At 37.0% G+C, this 20,463-nt stretch overlaps 1 protein-coding gene across 7 annotated transcripts in view; it reads left to right on the plus strand.

The window, feature by feature from the left end:
• The window catches only part of LOC105938278 (sporozoite surface protein 2), a 39,494-nt gene that overhangs the window by 6,875 nt on the left and 12,156 nt on the right, over positions 1-20,463 (plus strand). For 6 of the 7 annotated variants that reach the window (XM_036139217.1, XM_036139216.1, XM_036139220.1 and 3 more), the window contains 9 exons: positions 4,000-4,290; positions 5,598-5,870; positions 6,217-6,306; positions 7,248-7,298; positions 7,756-7,827; positions 8,639-8,674; positions 8,759-8,818; positions 9,710-9,829; positions 10,342-10,533. In XM_036139217.1, coding sequence (XP_035995110.1) covers positions 4,000-4,290; positions 5,598-5,870; positions 6,217-6,306; positions 7,248-7,298; positions 7,756-7,827; positions 8,639-8,674; positions 8,759-8,818; positions 9,710-9,829; positions 10,342-10,533 — 1,185 coding nt within the window. The remainder of the gene's footprint in view (positions 1-3,999; positions 4,291-5,597; positions 5,871-6,216; positions 6,307-7,247; positions 7,299-7,755; positions 7,828-8,638; positions 8,675-8,758; positions 8,819-9,709; positions 9,830-10,341; positions 10,534-20,463) is intronic. The other variant, XM_036139219.1, reaches the window with a different exon arrangement.

The following is a 20,463-nucleotide window of genomic DNA, read 5'->3' on the forward strand; positions in this document are numbered from 1 at the left end:
TATCTTCCGCAAATTTAACATCCAATTCCATTGCTATGCTGATGACACCCAGCTCTACCTCTCCACACAACCATCGTCCTCTCTTCCCCCCACCTCCCTCACAAATTGCATCTGTGAAATAAAAGCCTGGTTCACCAAAAACTTCCTTCAATTAAACAGTAGTAAAACTGAGGTTCTCCTCATCGGCACCAAATCAACTCTTTCCAAAACTGACAGTTTCCCACTTGTTATTGACAGTTCCTCCATCTCCCCCTCCCCCCAGGTTAAGAGTCTGGGTGTCATCCTCGATAGCACCCTATCTTTTCAATCCCATATCAATAACATTACCCGGTCTGCCTACTTTCACTTAAGAAACATCAACCGCCTCCGTCCCTCCCTTACCCCACACACTGCTGCCATACTTGTGCACAGCCTTGTCACCTCCCGACTGGATTACTGCAACTCTCTCCTCTTCGGCCTTCCTCAGAAATCACTCCATAAACTACAACTGGTCCAGAACTCAGCTGCTCGCATCATAACAAGAACTCCCTCTATCCACCACATCACCCCGGTCCTCCAACAGCTTCACTGGCTCCCCGTGCAGTTCCGCATTCAATATAAAATTCTCATGGTGACATTCAAGGCCCTTCACCACCTAGCCCCCCCTTATCTGTCAGGCCTCCTGCACATTCCCACCCCCTCCCGTGCTCTTAGATCCTCATCTGCTTTACACCTGTCTGTCCCTTCCGCCCGTCTCACCACCATGGGGAGCAGAGCATTCAGCCGCTCTGCCCCCCGCCTCTGGAACTCTCTACCACCCCTACTTAGAAACACGGACTCACTTCAAAATTTTAAATCACAACTCAAAACTCATCTGTTTAAGACCGCCTATTCTCTTTAATTATCAATTTCCCTGTCCCAGCCTCGGTATTTATTTATTTTTTATTTATTTTTTAAATGTTTTTTGTTTTGATTCTGTTCCTGACATTCTGTTTTTTACCCTTCTGTACGGCGACCTTGAGTGTCTAGAAAGGCGCCTTTTAAATAAAATGTATTATTATTATTATTATTATAATATCACTTTGTAATATAGTTAACAACATATAGTTAATTTGCTGCAACCCATACAAAATTGTTAATCACTAGTAATATTTTTTTAATCCAGACTAATGAGGAATAACCCCCATCCAACCACTGTGATAACTCAATAAACCACTGTGATAACTGAAATAAATATTTGAGTGAAGAAGTAAAAATGAAATGTTAGACTTTAGTCTAATAAAAGCAGGAGTTACTAGAAAATCAATATCCTCCAGCCCGGGACTTATCCTGACCAACAATATAGATGAAACAATAGGATGTCATGGCCAGTGTTAAAAAAGAATACAACCACCTCTGATTTACAGTATTTAGATCTTGAGGCCTAAAAATTGGCTCCTTTAATTTAAATACCCAAACAACTCTGACCAACACAGACAAAATGCCCTCTGTATGATATTATAGCTGTCAGGCACTAATTACAGTTTTTTTCTACTGTAGAGAATAGTGTTATATGTTAAAGTTAATTAAGAAATGCTTAAGGCTGTTATTGTGATGGTCTGAACAATTCTGTGTTAAGTTATTCTGCTTCTTTGAGACTTTTAGAGATGCCTTAGTTGCGTCAGGGTAAACGACCTGGACAGGAGCACAACAGGGCAATGTACTCTCAACATTGTTTTCGCTCTGCACACCTGAGACTTCCTGTACAAGACAGACTCCTTTCATATGCAGACATACTCAGAGGACTCTGTAATCGTTGGGTTTTTCAGAGATGGACAGGGAACTGAGTAGAGACAGCTGGTGGACCGCTTTGTGGGATGGCATGGAAACATCATCTCATCTGGAATGTAAATAAAACAAAGATGATGATTGTAGATTTCAGGAGAAACAGGATTAGATCAAAAATATTTCCATCAAAGGAGAAGAAGTGGAGATGGCGGAGGAGTAAAATACCTCTGTTATCCCAACAGACTTGACAGGAGACACAACCATAAAGCTGTATAAAGAAAGAGATAGAGTGTATTTCTTGAGAAAGCTTAAAGTCTAAGTCTCACGTAAAATGTATTTTAACGCAGATGCATTCAACTAGTCACCAGAGTAAAGAAATGTATATTATATGTGAATTATGTGCGCCATTTGGAAGTAATTTCAATAAAACTTGCTCTATATGCGAATGAGCCCGAACATTCCTCAATCGGCCGATCTGGTATGTAACGTCACACACAGAACGAGTACCGTGCATCCGGCAATAACACTGTCTGCTAACACTACGACTTTCCTCGCTCGCAAAGTGTGAATTGGATAAAACACTTTTGTCACTGCCGGCAATCCAGTCCATTCGCGTTTCTTTTACAAATTTATCCCATTTCCTTCTGACCTTTTGATCCACCGGCCAAGTATGTAGCGCTACTTTCTGGCCTGCATTAGACCGCGGTGAAGTTGGTTTGACAGCACAGTCAGCAGAGCACTCTTGAGAAACAAAAATCAAATCAGATTTGTTGACGGTCCCACCGCATATGGGAGGAGGGAGCAGCTGAAAGGACGCTGGCCGAAATCGGAGTCTTCAACCGGATCAACCGCGAACTAGATCCCGCTGACTCCGCGGAGCTTGAATGTCCAATGTCAAACCAACTTCACCGCGGTCTGCACTAGGCCTATAAGCGACACTACAGCCAGCAACTACGCACCTAGAAGGCATTTTATCTTGTAATTAGTTCGCCGATATTTTTTATAAGCGCTTGCTCAAAGTACACATGGATCCGCAGATTTGGTGTGTGAAAGAAGATCCCGGAAAACATGCATATAAATCCTGGTTCGCTGTACCGGTTGTACAATGTAAACAATGTGTGTTTCTATGCAAGTTCGATTCGCGCGTTCTCGGTGTTCCTGAGCTGACGTCACACTGTCGGAAATGGCCGATCGTAAACGGAGGCAGCACTCAAACACGAAATACCATAATCGGTGTAAAAATTTGCAATATTTCATATTTAAACTTAATTTGAATACTTTTGATACATGAATATTCAAAGTTATTCAACGGTTTTCAGGATATTTTTTCGGTGCAAGACTTAGACTTTAAGTCTTTCAGCGTTGCAGCACGTAAGGGTCTCTGTCAGACTTTAAAAAATAAATAAATATTGGCCTCCTTGGCTAAGTCTCAGCAAATTCAACTTGCCACAACACAATTAGGAGTTGTTGGTACCTATTCCCTCAGCGCTGTCTCACAGGCAGCTGCCTCGTCTTGAAGTCCCTGCATGCAGTCAGAGCGAAGAGAGCGGACAGGAGACCTGCTCTGTTTTCGCATCGCAAATGTGTAGCGCATGCACAAAGCTGCAGATGATTCCGTCCTGGATTACAAAGCGGGATATGAATATAATAAATATAATTTTTAATCTCTCCTTTTTTCTCTGAAACTGTTGCACTAAAATAATCACCTGATTTCTACACAGCTTGAATCACTTTAATCACCTCATTTAAAGTGTGGCACTGAGTACTGTCATTTTGGTAAAATCCGATGTATGCACTGTGGATTCAGGCAATTCCGACGACATTTTAAAGACAGTGTTGACCACCTATTCAGATCTTTATCCCATTTTAATATTTCACAATCTAATTATTATGTTGCCAACCTCTAGCGTCTGCTGAAAGTCTTCAAATGTCGCATCAACTTGAACCTGTTCCCATAAGAATTACGTCCTGCTGAATGTTTGGAAGTTGCTGTTAATAATTAGTTATAATTAGAAAATACAGGAAAAGTTTTGTTTAAGAAGCGCTATTATGGTATTTTAACATTTGTAGGCTACATTGATCTCGTAATATGTTGAACAGATTCAAATCCAAGATATTCATTAAATGTTTCTTGCCAAACATTTGAATAAACATATAAGAAAGAGAGACATTTGCTGCTACACTACATTGTTTTGTAAAGTGTACTAATCACATATTTTAAAATGTCCCCTCTCACTTGCATTTTCTTTCTAGTTGGTGGACAAACTACAAAATATGGACTGCTGGGGCAGACAGCCATCTTCAATACAGGCATCAAAACACAACCCGATGATATTCTGTGGAAGCATAATGGAAACAAAGCAGTGGAGTTTAACGGCCAAGAACAGCAATCCTTTGGGTCATTTGAAGGCCGAGTCAGTCTCAACTGGCATTCTGCAGATCTGACCATAAACAACCTCCGATATGAAGATAGTGGAGATTATGAGCTGGAAACATTCACTAACAATAAAATGGATCGCACATTTTATAAACTGGAAGTTATTGGTAAGTTGTTGGGGTTTTTTGTTTTTGTTTTTTTTTTACATTTCTCCAACAATTTCTGATAACATTTTTTAGATAAAAATTGAGTAAACTGCATTCTTTAACTTTGGTTTTCGTGAAAACCCATACAAATGGTTTCTATTATTAAAAAGTTTCTATTATTTTAGTGTATAGGTTCCAACACAGTCAAATCAGGAAAGTTATATAGCTCACATTAGGCATTTTATGTGTCGGGATGAAGATCATACAGAACAAAAAAACAACATCTTCACATTTCTAGACATTTGTTTTCTTACATTTTTGCCTTCATTAGTAGTCTAAAGTAATACAGCATAGTTTTTCTTATGCTAAAAAACATTCCATGAAATGTAAATTATACTTAAAATAATATTTTTTTGCAAATCAGATACCTAATTTGGTTTCAGTAGACACTGGTATGCAAGTCTGTGAGTAAAGTCACTTTAGTTTCACTCTTAGGTGGTTAATGCAATCATTTCACTGTCCACAAAGTTCTACGTTTGGCTGCCTCGGTTTAGGCTTTGGTGCTATCATTTTACAGTTTAAAAGGTTAAACTATCCTTCTTCTATCACAATTTCATCACAATATTAATCTTCACAACAGCAAAGGACTGTTTGGGTGGAGTTGTCGGTGGTGTATAAATTATTAGGTGTTATGGATTAAAACTTTGCTTTCCGTTAGACCCCTTGAATGGACTGTTTACTTCCCTTTATCCCAGCACCTGATTCAGATCTTAGTAATTGAGATCATAAAGCTTAGGGCGATAGGTGGAGACAAGGTAAAGTTAGAGAAGGAGGTAAATGTTGGTCAATGGTTTTTGTTGCGTTATCAACAAAAACATTGCAATGTTGTTTTATTCTAATATTGTTCAGTCCTAATTATTACAGTCGTTTAGGTCTTGTTTTTAGATTTTAGTGTTTGAGTGGTACTCTAGTAAGACATGTTCACGGCACCCCTCCTCAAACACACTGTCCTGATATAGAAATTAGTTTTATCTCTCAATAAGTTACCTGTAATCAACCTTTGAATCCTATCATACAGAGAACTTGCTAAGGGTTGATTTGGCAAGGATCTGTTTAATGCAATGTCACATTTCGTAGAATTATGTAATTTTTTTATTATTAAATGATGCAGCCATAGCTCCTTTGAGTTATGTGCTTTATACTATTTAACATATATTTTTGTTAAATTCGCTATTTTCTGTTGATTGATTTATGTGTGTTATGAATAAAATAATGTGTGTATCTTTTTGATATTGGAATCACTTGTTTTCTTTTCTGCTTTATTTTAGACAAAGTGTTCACGCCTGCCATATCCTGTAAGATAAACAACGCAAAAACCGCTGATCAGTCTGGAGACAAGGCCACTCTGACATGCTCCTCACCATCCCGTGATCCTCAGTCCTTGCTGACGTTTCAGTGGAGCTCAGACGCAAACATACATCCTGGTGCAGAGTTAAATATATCACTTAGGGGTGAAGATGACGATCAGATCTACAGGTGCGCTGTTAGCAACCGACTCTCTCAAGAGTCTGCAACGTTTAGTGCTAAGGACTGCTACTCTGGTAAGACATCAGCTTTACACTTTTAAGCATATTTTCTTTAGCAACTACAAATACTTTAGTGGCTAATAGTCACAGTTCAATGCTCATGTTTTAGGAAAGAGTTGCTGAATATAAGCAAATAAAACGTATGTGTGATTAAACCTTTATTTGTAAGATATATTGCACCAAATGATAAATTGTTTCTTGATTTCTTTTTTTCTTTTTTCTAGTCTTTCTTTTCTACTAGTGATGTGGTTTGAAGTTTTAATTAGATTGACGTTTTCCTTAACAATGGGAATCAGTAATGAAGATGTGGGTGGATGTGTTTTTTTGCTTTTCACCTTTTTTTTTTTTTTTTCCTTTACAGATAAAAAAAGTCAAGCCGGACTGATTGCTGGGGTTGTCGTTGCCGTTCTAGTACTACTACTACTTATTGCCCTGGTGGGCTTTTGCATTGGTACAGTTATAAATAACAATAATATCTCAAGTAGCTGAAGCTGGCATGATAAAGTGGTTATCAGAAAATGAGGTTCTTTAACTGACATCACACCAAATGTCAGTTAAAGTCCAGTAAACAACACACACGAGAAAAGCAAATAAGTCCATAAATGATGTTGTGGTTTATAAATCTGAATAACATGGAATAAGTAATGAGTTCATGAAGAAAAGAAGCCATAGAGAGCCTAGAACGAGAGAAATCTGTTCACGCTTGGAAAGAAACCCTGCTGTCTATCATTGCAAAATAATATCAACTGGTTCAGTCATAATTGCTCCCCTATTAACAGGTTTCTCATTTCATCAAGGTATTACACAAAACGTATCCCATGATGGGTTTGGTAAAGAAATGGCACCGCACATCATCACCAAAACAGTAATCTAAACAGTAATCACTTAAACGGTAATCTATCCCACTATCTGGTATAGATTTCCTGCCAATAGCCTCATTAGTAATGTACGTACTGAGGAAAAACATTGACATCTTTAATACTTATATTCCTTGCTGTTTTATTATTATGTCTTAAACATTTGAACGACAGATAGATGAATGGAGATTAAAAAATCGTTTTGTATGTCATTACTATTAAAAAATGTATCAAAAAATTGTTGATTAGGTTATACTTTTTTTCCCCCACAGTGGAAATTTGTCTTGGACTACATGTGCTAAAAAGATCAATTCAAATCAAATAAAAAACTGCCACCATAAAATGCATTAAATAAACATCAAATACACATATTACACATTACACCACAGTAAGTGCAGAAACAAAAATATGTACTGCACAACAAAAACATAAGAACAATTGTTGATGTGCTATATTAGTGACAGACACCTCTACATTTATTGAGTTTATAGTGGCTTTCTGAAACTTTACCATGCTGCTGTTTTTTTGACTACAGTAAAAAGGAACAATCCGAAGAAGACAGATGTGGAAAATCACTTACCTCATGGTATGTATCAGTACCTTGTCTGAATCATGAATGTAACCAACAAAACATAACATTTTTGTTCATTACAGTTTTTTGTAGTTATTAATTTATTGACGTAAAAAAATAACTGATAAGTCTTTCTTGCTTGATAAATTGTATAGTAATCATTGAAATTATATTGCAACAATATGAAGCCCAAAATGTACATTATGCCACAGAATCTTTTTTTGTAAGCATCATAGAAAATGTCCTGCTCATTCTTAGTACATTTTCTGTGGTGTTCTGCTATTAAACAAAGAAGCAGTTCAACAGTGAAACATGAGGAAAAAGGAATCATTTAATCTGTTACTATCGCGTTAATGCACATTTCTCATGAATGTGTAGAACAGTAACATGTTTAAGCGTCATTGTGATTATTTATTGTTCCTAGCTGTTTTTATTGTGTTGTATTTTTCCTGTTGTATTTTTCCTGACACAGACGAAAATGAGGTACTTCTAGAAGGAGAACCTGCATTTTTTAATAACCAGGCTCCTGGCCAGTTAGACCCAGGTAACAATGATGCTATGTATGATAACAAAAGTAAAGGCAAAGTTTATGAAGGAGCATAAAGCATTTAGCGTTCGTTTATGTTCATCCTGAGATTATCAGTTTTTCTCTGCTCATAATTCACCATACTTCACTAATTTTACTAACCATACTAACATAGTTGTTTCTGTTGCAAATTACTTGATCATTATTCAGATGTCAAGGTTAGAATTGAATGACAAGATGATGTTTTTAATTTTTCAATAATCTATAAATTCATCAGTAACTGAAAATGAAAAAAGCTTCCAAATTAATATCTGTAGCAAACTCTTTTTTACATTTAAATGTTATACATTCAGTAGAGTTATGTTTTATTTAGTTATTCTTCACCTGATTATTTTTTTCCAATTCCTTTCCAAAAAATGTTTTGAAAACTTTTAAAAAATGTTGACAATTGTAAACAACCCCTTAACTTTTTTTTATTGTATTAATTTATTACTGTAAATTACACTAACTCTTTTTTACTTGCTAACAGGCAAATAGAATAGAAAAATAATCATTGAAATTTATAACAATATAAAGCCTAAAATTCACTTTCTAAAACAGTTTGAATTTAAGAATCATGAAAACTTCTCAAGCTGATTCATAGAAAATCTTCTGTGGTGTTCTGCTATTAAACAAAGACACCGTTTGACAGTGAAAGATGAGAAAAGGGAATTACTTTTTTTGTTTTTTCTATGTTGAATATTTGTTAGTGTCAGTTTCATATAAATGACTCTTGCATGTGTGGAACAATGACATTTTCACAGATCATTGTCTTTATTTTTTGTCTCAGAGCAACGGGGAAGAAAAATGCACCTTAGAGAAAATGGTATTAAAATATTTAAAAAAATATTTTCTTTTATCAATAATAGGTTGTAGAATAGTTTTGCTGATTGCAACCTACCTTTTACAGATGAATTCCAGGCTTTAATGAATGAGCGTAGAAAAAACAGTGAGCAAAATGTACACCAAGGTAATCTGTTTTTCTCTGTTCATAATTCACCATTTTTCTTTACATCACTGAAATTTCTCACTGAAGAGTTTTTCTAACTAATTTTACTAACTTTACTAACATGATTGCATCTGTTTTCAATTTTATTTGATGATTTTCAGATGTTTATTATTACTTCCTAAAGATTTGAACGGTGGCTAAAGATAAAAGCTTTGTTTAGACATTTGACTTGCTATGGAAAAATATTGTCTTTAGGGGAAAAGTATAGAGCTAAATCGGGGTCATAATGTTTGTTAAAAAAAAACTGATATTGGAAAAATAATCATTTGAAATGGGGAGAAAAAAAAGATTTGAAACTGAAAAAAATAATTTCAAAACTATTTTTCAGATTCAAGTAGGTTTTCTTTTAATACTTTCAGAATTTTTTTTTTATTTTTATTTTTTTTCAGTTTTAAACTTTTGGCCCTGTTTTGTTATGGAGGTGGAACCTAAGATAACGGGTGTAAATCATGACTGACAGCTCAACACGGGGCTGATTCCATGATTCCACACCCCTGTTATCCGAAGCCCCCACCACAAACAGGGACAAAAGTTTGAAACTGGACAAAAAAAATCCGAAAGTCTAAAAAAAATATTTTTAAAAGATTTTCAGTTTGTTTTTTCCCCCCTCAGTTTCAATTTTTTTATATTTTGAACAAATATTATGACCCTGATTTAGCTCCATAAAAAAGTATTTTGTTCATAGTATTCTAAAATGTACCTAAAATCAGTTTACGCGCTTATGTTTATGTGTTTCAGCCCCACAGAGGCTTTGTGAAACGTAACCATGATGCTGTTTCCAGCATCATTGTGATTTTAGGGTTTTTAGCAATTTCCAGTACCAATATGTTATATGTTTTCAATTTTTTTTAGTGAAATCTTCTGACAATGAGAAAAGGAAGGCTCTTCTGCACAGAGACTCTACAATGCCCTCTAAACAGACTCTTAGCCATTTACGTCAAAGCGGTGATGAACCTTATCCAAACCACGAAGGTAAAGTCTGCGTAAAGATGGAGTTGATTTAAAAAAATGTAGCATGAGTGTTACAACTGAATGAAAGCACAGAGCTTACAGTGTTGGAGGAAATGTTTTTCTGTACAAATGATGACAAAAAATGTGTAATAAAAATGAATTCAGGCATCCGCATGCATCTTAAGTTGCAGAGTACATTTTCACTCACTGCATCAGGAATCAGACTTAGTTTTTGCTATTTTTTTTTTGTCTAGCAGCAACTTAAGCAAATTAACGAATAAACAAATTATGTTTTGTTATATTACTAATTATTACAGCTATAATTTTGCTGACTGTGACTCACTTTTGACAGATGGCACCAAAGTTTCTATGAACGAGCTTAAAAAAGCATATTCATATAAATGTGACGTTCATTCCTCATCTCCATCATTATTATCGTTATTGTTTTCAAGACAGAATTTTGTGGGTTAGAATTCATCTTACTATGTGGCTTCAGTGTTACTTAGTGTTTTATTTTTGTCTTTTTATTTCAGAGAAAAGCAAAAACGAACACAGTGAAATTTCCTTTTCTTCCCCTGTGCCGGAGAAGCCTCCTCGTACTTTTTCCGAACGTCATGCAAAAGAAAACGGGAAATCTTCAGAAGGTGAGCCCAAAGATGCTGTGGAGGATGAGCCTTCAGGTTCTGATTGGAGAGAAGAAAATGCTGAGTCATCAGTTGGACATGGTGAGTATACAATACATGAACTAAAATAATGCATTTTTCCCCGATGCTACTAACAGCCATAAATGTGCTTAGGTAAAAAAAAATAATAATACTTCACATGCTTAAGAAGAGGACATTTGCTTCTTTCTCATACTTCAATGAGAAGTACTGTGCAAAGTCTTTCTTCTTGATATTTCTGATTTGTGCAGCAGTTTTAATAAAAAAATTTTTTTACAGTGACTCAGAGCATTTTTTATGTCTCCACAGTCTCCATAGTTGTTTGAATAAAAAAGCTGCCAACACCTCCCTCCTTATTGAACTATGCATGACACCCAGGTGCCTGGGGAAAAAAAAAAAAAAAAAAAACTTTTGTTAAGAAATGTATTCAACTCTATCACTATGCTTTTAGTCTGAGGCATATGGTGCAGTGGGCATTGCTGAAACACTAGATCACTAGAGAGCACTCTCTGTTAAATGTTAAATGGTAAATGGACTGAACTTATATAGCGCTTTTCCAGTCATGCTGACCACCCAAAGTGCTGTACACTATAGCCACATTCACCCAGTCACTCTCACTAATATGCACACATTCATACACTGAGACGCAGCTCGGTAGGCAACTTCACCACTCACTTTCGATGCATCCTAAGCCTCAAACCAGAGGCGCAAACTCATTCCATTCTTTTTTTTACAGGCGGTCTAGAAGAAGGTGGTCTTTCTTTTAAACTTCAACTCTCAGCTCCTCACAGACCTCAAATTTTTCATTGATAAGTCTCCCATTTATTTAGAGACTGTAGGTCCAGAAAGAAATTCTTGTCTTAATAGATTTGTATGAAGAAAGTATCCTCAAGTCATTTAGCAACCCTAAAACGCAGTTTCAGCTGCCACAGAGTCAGTTCTAAAAAGACTTACTACTCACTTACTGCTCCAGATTTTTGGCTCTCCCACCGCACCTCCTCCTACTATAGACTGCCCCATCTACATGAGGGAAGTGTTTGGGGGAGCTCATGAGGTCTAAATGTTACTCAGTGCTGGTAAACAGCACGGACAACCAACTTCTGAACAACCTGGCAAACCGACATCGACATGTTTTGTTTTTTTAATCAGGAATACTCTTTAGTATATATTTAAAAAATTCCAGGGAGCTTAGAACAAGATTATTTCAATTACAACTATAAAAAAGACCTTCCTGGACACGACATAGGTTATACATGGCGAGCCTCAAACAATCCCCATAAGCCCAGGACTTCTGAACTGCATTTCACAAATTTGTCAGGTTGGTTATTCGACAAGAAATCTCCTTTTTGCCAAGATTTCTCCCTTCAAGAATTTACAAAGCAATGCTACAGAAAGGGTGCATAGAGCACTGATGTTGTGGCACAAACTCATTACTTCCCAATTGAAGGCCACCAACGCCCCACCTGTCACCCTGTAATATAACCAGCTAGGAAAATTGGCCGCACTACAACATCTCTCATACAGGCTGTGGAATATAAAGGAGTGTTTTCATCTGAAGTGGGGTCCATATCTTCTGAAAATAAAAGGATCAACTAAAATTCAAGACAGGACTGTCACTGGGACTGAGAGATTTTTATCGTACAGGGAGATCCACATTAATTATTGTTGACCAGCCTACTTTTTTCTTCTTTTACATTTACTTTCATTTAGAGATTACAGTATAGTCCCACTTTTCCTACTTTCTGTTGTTGCTCTGTGGCAGACTCTGTCTAATGTAACAATTGCTGACAATAGACAGTGGTGTTTTGAAAAATTTATTAAATCTGAAACACACAAAGAAAATTATTTCAGCCAAGATAAAAAAAAAGAACCACCTTTCCCCAACAACCAGTCACGGTTTTCACAAACCTTTTTTTGCATGCTCTAAATAAGATTTAAAAAGCACCTGAAAATGCATGTTTGACTAGTTTGATTACAACAGTGGAGCTTTATGTAATCCAAGCCATTGTATGTGTTCTCTCGTAAATATTTTCACTAAACCGTCTTACTTGAGCAAGCTGGTCCTGTTAGTCTGCTGTCTTGAGACAAGAAGCAATATGATCCAACATGTCAAGAATCAAGAAGCTTTATTGTCATTATGTGTTGGCATAGTGAGATTTTCAGTATACACATACAGTAAATACACATAACGCAAACACAACAAGACATGACCTTCATGTTTTTTTTCTTTTTAAACAAGTTGTTTGTACTGCTCAAATACATCACTCCCTGGGGTGTTTAAGCATGCATATAGTCTTTAGCAGCTAATGGACTCATTTTCAGGACAACATATAAACAAAATCTGACACCAGACTTCAATACTGTAGTAATACACATTTGCAAGTGAGAGACAGTATAAATGGCTTTCAACAGATCGGAAACCTGTGTAACCTGTATTTTTTTTGTGACACTTGACAATCTAAAATTAGCTTTAAGGTGTTGTTCAAAGTAAAGTGCCAAATTTAGTTTGTAACGATCCCTTCACTGTGTCAGTGGAGCGTAAACCGATTTTGGTCTTTACCCGATATTGTTTTCTTTCATAACCCTCCTCTCCAGTTTGAACATGATGGGTGTATTGACGTCTTTCCTGGGTTCCATTGTCAGATTCTTTAAGTTAAAGTGTGGGAAACTTTCAGTGAGTTTTGTCTGGAGATTTCTTTTATGCAGTTCGATGACACCCACATGCTCATGTTCAGGCAAAGCCCAACACGCCTTTGCGTGTAACAATGTTTACAACTCTTGGTCCCATTCAGTGTTTGTTATGCATTCAAGATGGCAACTTGCTTTTACTTCTCTTGATCCCTTGGTATGGCCAAGGAAAGAACATTATGTGGAAAGGCTGAAGAAGCCTCTCAAGATATTTGTTAGTAAATTAAAGCTTCGGCTCAAATTATCAATTGGTCCTGATCATACTTCCAGATTCATTAAATGGCTTAAGGAGAGGAGAAGCATGTGAAAAGAAACTCAAAATGTTTGAGCCAAGTCAAACAATTACAAAGACAAGCCTACCAATTATTTAGGAACTTTATGTTAATTTCAGAATTTGATGAGTGATAATGTATCTAAATATGTTATGTTCCTGATGATTAGCAAAGAGAAACAAATGTTGTGATGCTAATAGGGCTAAAACAAGAAACATCAATTTAAAAGCATCAGCTTTAATGTCTGTGAGGAAAAAAAGTGTTTTATAGTGTATTTTAATAGATATGTTATCAGCTCTATAATGCTGTTTTGGCAATATTCTCTTTCTCTATCCAAGATCAGATGAAAAAATAAATTGATGCAACTTGACTAATCTGACTTTTAATCCTACTTTAGCAGCTCAGGATTTTATCCAAAATATTTTAATAAAAAGTGGCATTTGTTGTTTTACTTCTGTCACTTGAAGTTAGGTTAATGAGCTGTTTCACTATTAGCTAATTTGGAAAACAAGTTATTTGTGTTGATTCTAATAAATGGAAGTACCGTAAATCACCATTTAATTTTTAATGAAATTCAAAGAAAGGTTGGGCTCTTTAGCTCATCCAAAGTGCTCTGGTAACAATGTCTTAATAAGAAAACAGTAATCTCAATGCTGAAGCAAACACACTGAAGGCATCAGCTTATTATTAAAATAAAATGTTTATATTAATTTGTTTATCAAATAGGGTTAATATTGATAAAATTATAAATAAGCTCTAAATGTATTTAATTCAACTTTTATGCTATAGTTTAGGTGTAGCTTTGTTCCTGGAGCAGTTTTTTTATCTGTGTTTTATGTTCAGACCAGAATAAAAATGAAACACAGCAGAAATGTGTTTCCTCTTCCAGAGCCTTTAAAAACACCTCAGCCTTAACACATTTCATACTATTAAAAAAAGTACAGATTGGATGTAGACGACCTTAGAAAAGATAAACGTTGAGGAGAAGGTCATCCTCTAGACTCAAAGCATGGATAGGATTCATTATTTGGCATGCTGGGCCACCAACATGAACACACATGAGCTGAAATGCATTGAACCAATGGTGTCTCTCAGCTATGTTCAGATACTACACTAATTAAACCAGTTGTAAATTATTTACCACAGAAACAGTAGTTTTGTGTTAAACATGGCAACTGATATTTTTGATTGAATTTACACCCATGATTGGGGGTGGGGGAGGGGGGGTAAAGTAGTGTTTAACTTTATTTTCCTTCTGTGATTTTGAAAATCCAGACCAAAAAAATAAAGAAAAGGATAACGGTTTATGTCCTCTGGAGGTTCTTCCAAAATCCAACACCATCCAGTCTATGAAACAAAAGGCGAATGATGGAAAATATGCATGCGTAAGGTGTTAAGAAGCAAGTTTTAGGTGATTCTGCAGACTGAGTGTCATGGTTTTTAAGTGTTTGGCCAACATGCAGAACACGATCAGGAGGCAGAAAGCAGTTTATTTACAGGCACGGAGACACACGAAGATGGAGGCTCACTACGTGGGGGTCTGACGAGGAATCACAGGGAGGACGGACCAGAGCGGGCGGCCGACAGTGATCGGGAAAACATGACCGATGCTCTGCGGAGGGAAGGAGACAGGTTAAATGGGGCTAGAGAAGGAAACTGGCGTAACATGGGTGCGCTTACCGCCGGGTTCGGGAAACCTAGCGGGGGGGGTAGTGGAGGACGGATTCAGTGGAGCTCATCTCTGAGGTGGAGCCAGGTGACTGAGCGACAGGTGAGCGGGTAGATGGGATTTGGCAGAGGTCCGAGCAGTACCGAAGCAGGAGGCGGTGGCAGTAAGCAGCGGGAGAAACCAGGGAGGGTGCCGAAGGTGAACTGTTGTCCGGCTTGGTACCACCAAGGGGGCTCGAGGGGATTGCCAGAGCAAAATCTGAGTGAAGGGGTTCCTGGGTTTTGACTTGAGACTTCAGAACTCAGAAGAGTGTCCAGAGAGTGATCCAGTGCATTAAGCGATCTGCGAGAAACAGGAAACACAAGTTAGCGCTGGGAACTGGTAAACTGTCGAGAGACAGTGGCCACTGAAGCGTACCACAATGGTTTAACACTCTGGTGTCTTCCAGCTGACTGCCACCAGCTTTTAAGCTCCAGCCCCGGAGCTGCTGAACGAGCCGCAGGTGCGCACCACGCCCACCTGCCAACTGCAATCACCTGTGAAGGGAAGAGCAGAGAGCAGGCAGTGCAGACGGCAAGCTGCACAGCACTGCCTGTAGAATCCTGGCAATGAGAGTCCAAATCATGAATTAGCTGCTTTGTGCGATAACCACAGCAAACACACATGAGCAAAATAATCAGTTTTAAACTTTTAAAACACTTTTATGAACAACTAAGTTTTAAATTACATATTAATTAATTAATTAATTTATATATTTGACATAAAGAAATTTTAAAATATTTTTTACGTTAAACTCATCATCTTAATTTCTTATTATTTCTATTTATTCTGTCAGCATTTTGAAAAGGCCAAGTCATTGAGTGAGTGAAAGTATAAATCACTCTGCTTCTTTAAACTGCTGTATGTCTGTCATATCAGACTTACAGCAAGGTTGCCCTTTGTACTTTGAATGATCTGCATCTTATCTCTCAGCATTTACTGATATCTAAAGTTTATTCTAGCCTTTTTTCTGTATTGTAGTATCAGCTTTCAGCACTAGCAGGGTGGTTGATTGGAAGTCATTAGGTTTGCATTTATCGCTTTATAAGTGGTTGTCATTGTGTCACCGGTGTTACAGTAGAGAACGTTTTTGACCTCTGCTGTGTGTTTCTGTGAGACGGAGTCAGCAGTAGCAGAGTTGAGGCCCAGCTGTTTGCTTTAATCCACTCAGTGTACCTGTTTTTCAGCCTTTTGTGTCTTTTCAACCTCTGGGTGCAGCACAGCTTTCATCTGGCCTCTTTGTTGAGATAACTGCCATGTGAAAGATAAAGCAACAATTGGAGGAGTCAGAGTATAAAGACAGTTGTTTATTATTAGGGAGTGTACTTCAGAAAACACAAACTTTGATGTGCTTTGAAGGGATTCTATATAGACCAACGCAAACTAGGACTAGTAAAGTGGAACAAAGTAATACAGTTTTCAACATTTTCATAAATGATAAAAGAAAAATGTGCCTTTTTATTTCTATTCAGACCTTTTTACTCTGCTGGCCCTGGATAACCCCCAATGCAACAATAACTTTGGAAGTCGGATTAGTATATCCCCCTGTGTATAATTTGATCTCTAAGTATAAATACAGCTTCCCTGTGCAGCCATCTCTCAGCCGTCATTAGTGAACAAGCAGCATGAAGACTAAAGAACGCACCAGTCGGGCCCAGGATATAGTTGTGGAGAAATACAAAGTAGGGTTGAGGTATAAAACGGTATCCGAAGCTTTGCTCTTATGAAGCATAGTTCAGTCAGTCTGGAAATAGAAAGATTAAAGCACCACTGCAAACCTACCAGGACAGGACTCTCCTTATAAACTCACAGGTCAGGCAGGTCAGCCAAAAAAGCAGAAAAGAGGTCTGCTGCCAAAGCTCAGGTGACATAATGTGTGAAGAGGACAGTTAGATTTCCACTCCCCAAATCAACCTCCTATGGAAGAGTGGCAGGAAGATGTTTGTATTTAAAGAAAGCAATAAGTCATGTTTGCTGAAATGCAGCAAAGCTGTGAAATTGATTTATCTTTCTGATGTCCATATTTGATATGGACATCAGATGTACATTGGACAACCAATGTACTGCTTCGGTGTGTTAGCACAAGTGCTAGTTTTCAACACCAGTCCATGGGGGGCTTTTAGGACAAAATCACAATTACAAAAAATCTAGAAAAAACAACTAGGATTTACATGAACAGTGCAATCAACATTACTTGTGATTCATGAAAGACGGACTAATCTATTTAACATGGCCTATATCACTTCCGTAGACACTGATATAAAAGCCCTCGGACTCTCACTCAAACTTTTTTATCTTTTATCTTTTGCAGGCGCTAATGTGAAAAAAGCTGTGCATGTTTATTGTCTGTTGTTTGTCCTGTGTACTCTAAGTCGGAGTGTGTCCTGATAGGAATTTTACAACAGTAACACGTGGTGACAATAAAAAATCTTGAAACTTGAATAAAAGAACAAATCTGTCATGACTTCAACCACTGTTTTAATCCTCTATTAATTATGTTATCAGTCTGTTGTGTAAGACCAGGGGGGCATAAACAACATTTTCTTTTATAGCAGAAAACCACACGTTGTTTAGAACATAGAGACACATAATCCCTTCAGACTGAGGCTCAAGTAGACGGTCTCAGTGAGCTCTGAGATCTGACAATAAGAGAAGAAAACAATGGCGACACATGCTCGTTTACACATTTAAAAGTTAGGATGCGTAACCTCCTTTTCATAAAACGGAAGCTGTTCAGTTTTGGTTTGAGGTTTTTACATATGTTTTTTTACTTGACTTTGAAAATTGTAATCTTTATCAAGTAAAATACCCAAATATTTAATTAAACGTACTTCTGTAACCATTTCATCGTTTGGATTAACCAGAAAAGCACTATCTGACCTAGCAAGTATACTTTCTGATCTAAAAACGTATCAAAGCTGTTTTCTCTACATTTAAAGTCATATGTGACGATTCAAGTTCTTGGAAACATTGACTAAGGCCTTTGTAAAGTGCTACCTTGCGAGGATGGACACATAAATAAGTGTGTCATCGGCATATAGCAGGCAGTTAACACCCTGAGAGAAAGTGCTCTGGTCAGATGAGACCAAAATTTAAACTTAAACTACTAAAACATTTGTGGGGGGAAACTAAAACCCTCATGTCACCCTGAACAGTCCACTCCTTCAGTAAAACATGGTGTTGGCAGCATGATGTAAGAGGTGTGAGAATGGTGCAGAGATTCTCCCTACAGCAGAATAACAAAACTAAACTTAGCCAGCGCTGCAAAGGAATGGAGCTCATTGTTGTCGTACAATTAATGCCAAATATTGTAGAAACAGCCTTGAGATCTTCGGGAAAACATTTAGTGACAACAATCTTTGTGATTTTTGTTTCTAGGTGTAGATTTCGACACAAGTAAATGGCACTGATTATAATCAAATTTAGAGAACAAGCTTGCTTTGCTAATGAAAGTAAGATATTAGTTTAGTAATTTAAAAAGTTATTTTCAGTTTCTAAAGTGCTTAGTAAACAGTCTAACTTAAAATGGCAAATCAAATATGTGTGGCGAAAATCTAAAGTAATGAAAGCACCAATCGCAAATTTAAATATTTTGTTACTGTAACAAATTATTTTGTTAAATTATATTTTTACCATCATGTGATAAGATTGCACAGTGCCACAAAATAGGTTTTAATCACATTGCAGGAGACAGCTTGGGCATAGTTTTGTTTCTTACAACATGTCTGTATTATAGGTTTAAAGAAAACAAAGCTAAAATTAGCAGACTTTCATCTCCTGTCTCACCTCGTCTTTATCATCCTGTACAGATGGCCAAAAACAAGAACCTGCAGAAAACCTGAACAACAAAGAGGATGATCCTGCAGACTCTAAGGAGACCAACGAGACTTCAACCAATTCACCTGATGAATATAGTGAGTACATGTCAGCTTAAATGCAGTAAAACTCTGCTGTTTCTCTGCTGTCTTTAGAAATGAAACTTCTTAAAGGAATCACCACTCCATGTCAAAATTACTTGCAATCTTTCAAAGGACACAAAAGTATTGAATTTAAATTTTCTGGTAATTAAAACAGACCAGCAATGAAAAGTTAATCTGTTGCTTTTAGCTGCTTGTATCTGTATCTCCCTTTTATGTGTTGCAGGTCCAGAGAAACCCATAAATCGGTTTCAAAGACCCCCGTCTGGTCCTCGAGTTGCTCCAAAACCAAAAATCCTGCCAAAACTCCACACAGAGCAAAAACTGGGTGACGAGAACATGCTAGCAAATGTTAACAAAGAGCAAAGTTTAGAGAATGATCCTGCTAGCTCTGGGATAGAAACGGAGGAACCTGCTGCTGCGTCAGATAATCAGAGTGAGTAAAAATTAGCAAAAGACAAAACTATAAAAACTCCTTTATTAACAATAATTTTATATAATTTTATAAAATATGTGATTTAACCATTTAAAGTCTGATACAGGTAATTTTAAGGAAACGTCACATTTTTTAAAAAGAAAATCTTTTTTTTGATTGCTTAAGAAATATAAAAAAATAAACGACAGTCTTTCAGTTGTTCTTTGTATGGTAATGGTGATTGCTGAAGACAGGATGAATCTCCTGTAGCTGTTCTAATGAAGAGGACGCGCTGGGTTGTCCACAATGTCCTTCATTTTATGAAGAATCCTTCTTTGCAAAATCATCTCTAGAGGTTCTAGAAAGGTCCCCAGAACCTAGCGTGCCTTCTTTATGTTTTTTTTTTTTTTTACCTTCTTCAGTGAACTGCTGTGCAAGAAAATATCGTCCGTTGGCCCAATATGGGAATAATGCTGCGTTCCATTTACCTCAGAACTCGAAACTGGGAAGTCGGAGATTACGACTTATCCGACTGATTGCATTCCAGTTTCCTGCTTGTGTGACTGTTGGAAAAAAACATGGACGCTCGCACCAAAGCCATGGTTAAAGGTTTAAATACAGACAACCTGAGTCACAGAATGAGTTTTAAAGTGCCTTTTTTTGCAAAATTTTTCTTTTTTCTTAAGCAATGCTGAATTGTTTAACTGAACATGAAAGCTTAAAAAAACAATAGGTGTCGATTGTTGATTGTTCGGAGCTCTTTAAGCCCTACTGGTAAAACAATAGTAACGATATTGGCACTGTTCTATGGAGTACTTTCTGCATATAAACAGCACTGAAACATCCCATCTTATAAACACTAAAAAGTTGTACTTATACGGCTGACTAAATGTTACATTAATTACAGAGTATTTGTGTTCCAGTATCAGTATTTGTGTTTGTGTATTGGTGTAAAACCACAAAGTAGAGGGGATGTTAGGAACCATTTAGATA

Source organism: Fundulus heteroclitus, chromosome 7 (genome assembly GCF_011125445.2).
Source record: "Fundulus heteroclitus isolate FHET01 chromosome 7, MU-UCD_Fhet_4.1, whole genome shotgun sequence".
Classification (NCBI taxonomy): Eukaryota; Metazoa; Chordata; class Actinopteri; order Cyprinodontiformes; family Fundulidae; genus Fundulus; species Fundulus heteroclitus.